The 4,555-nt window shown below is 35.0% G+C and overlaps 1 protein-coding gene and 1 long non-coding RNA gene across 2 annotated transcripts; both read left to right on the top strand.

Moving 5' to 3' along the window:
* The first annotated feature begins 663 nt into the window (after positions 1-663).
* LOC127742378 (probable indole-3-pyruvate monooxygenase YUCCA11) lies at positions 664-1,732 on the top strand. The gene is made up of 4 exons (XM_052254862.1): positions 664-791; positions 976-1,162; positions 1,239-1,364; positions 1,448-1,732. The coding sequence occupies exons 2-4, from the start codon at positions 1,139-1,141 to the stop codon at positions 1,571-1,573; spliced, it is 276 nt and encodes a 91-aa protein (XP_052110822.1). The 5' UTR covers positions 664-791; positions 976-1,138; the 3' UTR covers positions 1,574-1,732.
* Positions 1,733-1,734: 2 nt separating this feature from the next.
* LOC107469750 (uncharacterized) lies at positions 1,735-2,926 on the top strand. Its single transcript, XR_002369211.2, has 3 exons — positions 1,735-1,949; positions 2,036-2,285; positions 2,580-2,926. It is a non-coding gene; the product is annotated as an uncharacterized LOC107469750 (long non-coding RNA).
* The last annotated feature ends 1,629 nt before the right edge of the window (positions 2,927-4,555 follow it).

The following is a 4,555-nucleotide window of genomic DNA, read 5'->3' as shown; positions in this document are numbered from 1 at the left end:
GTCGTCCACGCTTCTGCGTCACTTGTGCTTTTCCAATCCACGCGGTCGCGTGAGCCATGCGGCCGCGTCACTGCGATTTCTCCTCTTTCGCGCGAACGCGTGAGCCATGCGGCCGCGTCACTTCTCGCTGGTTATCTCCTCAATTTCTCGTGTTCCTTCCATTTTTGCTAGCTTCCTTTCTAATCTCCAACTCATTCATGCCCTATAAAGCCTAAAACACTTAACACACAGATTACGGCATCGAATGAAATAAAAGAGAATTAAAATGCATAATTAAAAGTCTCTAGGAAGCAGTTTTCAATCATATAATAATTTCAGGAAGGAAATATAAATGCATGCTAAATTAATGAATAAGTGGGTAAGGATCATGATAAAACCACACAATTAAACACAATATAAACCATAAAATAGTGGTTTATCACAGTGCTGCCAAGGAAAGCAGCAGCGTGAAGTTTGATCCACTGTGCCTAGATCCTGAGAGTTGGGAACAGGTACGCTTTATTACTTGATTCTATTCGACGGGATATCAAATTTTGCACTTATTCTGCTGACATATATTCTGATCAAAACATATTTTAGTTTTCAAGTGTTGTTTCAAGTTTTCTGCATAGTTTTGTTACTATATATGGCATGGCAAGATTTTTCACCTTCGGTATGGATCACTCATCGTGACCAAGTTTCCTATGTAGATTCCATCCTGTTGGACACTGATTGGACCTTGCTCATGCAAAACGGTGTGGGATTAATTCATGCAAGAAACGGAAATCATTATCTCAAAGGCACTTGAACAGGTTTCTACTATGTTTAATATCTTTCTAAAGATTTTAGAGCTTTGACTTCATATACAATAAGGGAAAATCTATCTAGAGAATATAAATTTGGGGTCATCTCCGAAAATATGATTCTCCACACCATTTCATCTAATGGTTAATATCTAAGTGCCTATTCATTTAACAAGTATCTATCGTGTCCTAGTTCGTCGCAGAAAAATCATCACTACTGCCGCCACCACTCTTTTGTAGCAAACATTAAATTTGGTGATCTCTCTCAATTTGGAATTCCTCGTCCAAATAAGGGACCATTCTATCTGAAGGAAGCTGCTGGTAGGTCTCCAATTCTTGATGTTGGAACCATTGCCATGATTAAAGACGGTGCAATCAAGGTATTTTTTTAAATAATCAATAATATTTTTTAATTAATTTATGTAATTCCTTATACCAACAAAACATATATGACAGGTTATCTCTTCTCATATAATGAGAATTGAGAACAACAAAGTGATATTTGGAAACAAGACGGAGAAGGAATTTAATGCAATTGTGTTTGCCACTGGATATAAAAGCGTAGCTAACAAATGGTTGAAGGTGAGAATATAATTAATTAATTAAATTGAGTTGATTATTATTATTATTATATTACTTAATTAATTAATTTTTTAATTGAATAGGATAATTACAAGAATGTTCTAAACGAAGATGGAATGCCAAAGAATGCATTTTCAATGCCTTTTACCTTGAAAACTATTATATGCAGTCATCTTGAAGGAATTAATAATCTTCCCATTTTGATATAAGGTGAATAGCCTTTTATCTTTACTACTTTAGAGTTTCCAGTCTCTCACTGATTGTCTTGAATTAGGTACCCAGGTAAAACCCGGAAGGAAGTTGCGAATGCATGTCCATTCTGTTCAGGAAATTGCAATTGCAAAGCCTGCTTGAGGGAGGTTCCAGTGCTTAGGTTAGATGGCATATGATGAAACTTGGAAACTTTTGAAACTTGCTTACCTTATGTCATTGTGTAACTATCTTCTTTGTTTTAACAGGATCGAGAGGTAAATTCCAGGGTCAAATTACATCGACTGCGCTACTTACTCTATAAAGCCTTGCCTGTTCTGAGGCATATTCACAGGGAGCAAAGCTTAGAACTAGAGATTGAATCTAAAGTAAGAGGTATTATGTTATGGGCCAGTCTATAGAAATTTAGTTTCTTTGAATACTGTCTTTAATTTACTTGCTTTAATGATTCTGGGTATTAGGTGAGCAACTGCAAGAAAAAGGCATAGCAAGAACAGAGCTAGACAAACGTGAGCGTTTATACTGGCATGTTTTCTGAGTTTAATTGCTGTTGCAAGAACAGAGCTGTTGCCTTAGTTATTTAATTGTTGAAATGACCAATAGAGGAGTGGATCTTTTGTTGAATGTACTGGCAGCATCTAGGCTATGATCTCAGCATTTCTAGTTCTGTTCTAATCCCGCCACTTTCATTCCCTGGATTCCATTCGCAAGGTTGGCGCCATTCCTTCCCTTTCTTTTTCTTTCATTTCATCCGTTGTTGTTATTGTTTTTTGAAGTGATTTTGAATTTTTGATATACTTGCTTCTTTGGTTCCGAAGAAAACCGTGGCTATTTTGAGGAGTATTTTTTACTTTGAATATTTAATGAAGTAGATAATAATTTTATTCTATTCTTCGACCTTGTTGTTATAGGATGACAATTTTGAGTTGTTGGCTACTCAATCTCGATTAAGTAGATGCTTTTGGGAAATTTTAGTGTTTAAGATCTCATTTTAAATTGGTGCAGATTCTACAAACGATGGACTATTTGAAGTCTGAAGATGAATTTGTGATCCAAACAAAGTGCCCAATGGTGATGAGACATTTTAGGGATGATCTAAGACTAGTTTAGCACCGTTAGAGAGAATAATGAGAGAAGGATTTGGTGAATAAGAGCTAGCAATGACCTTGTCAGAATATTTAGCACTAAAACATGTCTTGAAAGGAAAGTTAGTCTCGTCAAATTAAAGAAAATATGTGTGCTGAGTATTGTTTTTCTAGCTGTAGTTAAACACTTGTATCCCTTGTGTTGAGGGCCATAGGCTATAGCCAAGAAATACACAACATTCACTCCTATCATCTATCTTATATGAATTATATGGTCTAGTATAAGGGAAGCAAACACAACCGAAAGTCTTATTTAATTACTTTGAATATTTTGTACTATTACAAGACAAATAGATGAACAAAGGGACCTTTGATTGTAAATATTTAAAAGTATATTTGTTTTGTTATCTAATATTCTGTATAAATTTTATTTTTATATTTAAAAGTTTATTTGTATTAACGGTTTACTATTTTTCAAATAGAAAAAAAATTAAAGCATATAACTATTAAAATCGACGGTAAAGTTGTCGCTTTTAAAAGTTAAAATAGACAAATCTAAATAATTAAATCGACGGCAGCTGTGTCGATTTATTCAATCACATATCGACGGCATTGTCATCGATTTTATTAAAATAATATAGACAAAAGTGTTGTTGATTTTATTGAGTTAAATATCGACACAAAAGCTGTCGATTTTATTCAATCAATTATCGACAAAGAAGACGATGATTTTAAATAATAATATCGACGGCAATGTTGTCAATTTTATTAAGAATGTAAAATTCTCACACCCATATTACAGACAGAACAAACGTCGATTTTATTAAATTATTATCGATGGAATGAAAGCCGTCGATTTTATTAGCATTTTGAAAAATCGACAAGCTTTATAGCGACCAACTGTGCCGTTTATTTTGCCGTCGAATTTCAATATTATCGACGGCTTAGCCATCGATTTGGCCGTCAATTTTAATGACGTTTCTTGTAGTGTGGTCAACATCAATCCATAAGTCCTATCTAAGCTACTAATTGACTTAGTAGTAAGCTAGTATCAATGGTTATCAAATTGACCACTAAGGGTTCTCAAATCACCAAATCAATTAGCCCCAATGACTCAAATTCGCTCAATTTCCTTAGCCGAGGCCAAGAGTAAAGAAAGCTACTCCATAATCAGAGGAAATATTTCATCAAACACATAGTATGCACTAACAAAAGACATTCAAATTGCAATTAAATTGACAATTACAAATACCCACTAACAATTATTAATGGAAAACAACTCAAATAACACCATTAATCATAGAGAAAATTAATGTACTAGTAGAAATTCAAGATCCATAAAATTTACAAAAAGAGAAGAAAATGGGAAAATAACAAGAAAACATAAATCCAACATAAGATCTAAATGAAATTATACTATAGAACTCAAATTAAGTAATTTAAACTAAAATCAACAATATCCAATTCGGAATTTCAACAAGGAAGATCAAATCAAACTAGATCTAGAGAGGAATGAGGGTTTCTCTCTCTAGATGAACAAGAACAAAAAACTTGCTAAAATTGTGAGTGAGTGTGTAATGAATGATCCCCCTTTTGTTCTACAATTCCTAGGTCTTTTCCATAGAGAATCAGGTTGGATTTGGGCCTGGAACTCCTCAGAAATCGCCAGCCACGAGTTCTTTAATGAGGTCATGTGCTGAGCGTCACGCGTACGCGTCGATGAGTTTTGCGATCCACGCGTACGCGTCAAGGATGCGTACGCGTGGATGAGAATTCGCCAATCTACACGAATGCATCCACTCTTGCGCGTGAGTCCCATCTATATGCTTCCACGCATGCGCGTCGATGTCAGCTCCTCCAAAGCTCCATTCTTCATGTTCCTTCCACTTGTGCATG

This window comes from Arachis duranensis, chromosome 10, assembly GCF_000817695.3.
Source record: "Arachis duranensis cultivar V14167 chromosome 10, aradu.V14167.gnm2.J7QH, whole genome shotgun sequence".
NCBI classification, from domain to species: Eukaryota; Viridiplantae; Streptophyta; class Magnoliopsida; order Fabales; family Fabaceae; genus Arachis; species Arachis duranensis.
Note: the sequence above shows the minus strand (reverse complement) of the source record. Positions and strands in the feature narration are given on the sequence as shown.

Bases quoted from the DNA above. Each gene is read 5' to 3' on its own strand.
- LOC127742378 (XM_052254862.1), top strand. From the start codon at position 1,139: ATGATTAAAGACGGTGCAATCAAG. The intron at 1,163-1,238 runs GTATTTTTTTAA...CATATATGACAG, and splicing joins TTAAAGACGGTGCAATCAAG to GTTATCTCTTCTCATATAAT. The intron at 1,365-1,447 runs GTGAGAATATAA...TTAATTGAATAG, and splicing joins TAGCTAACAAATGGTTGAAG to GATAATTACAAGAATGTTCT.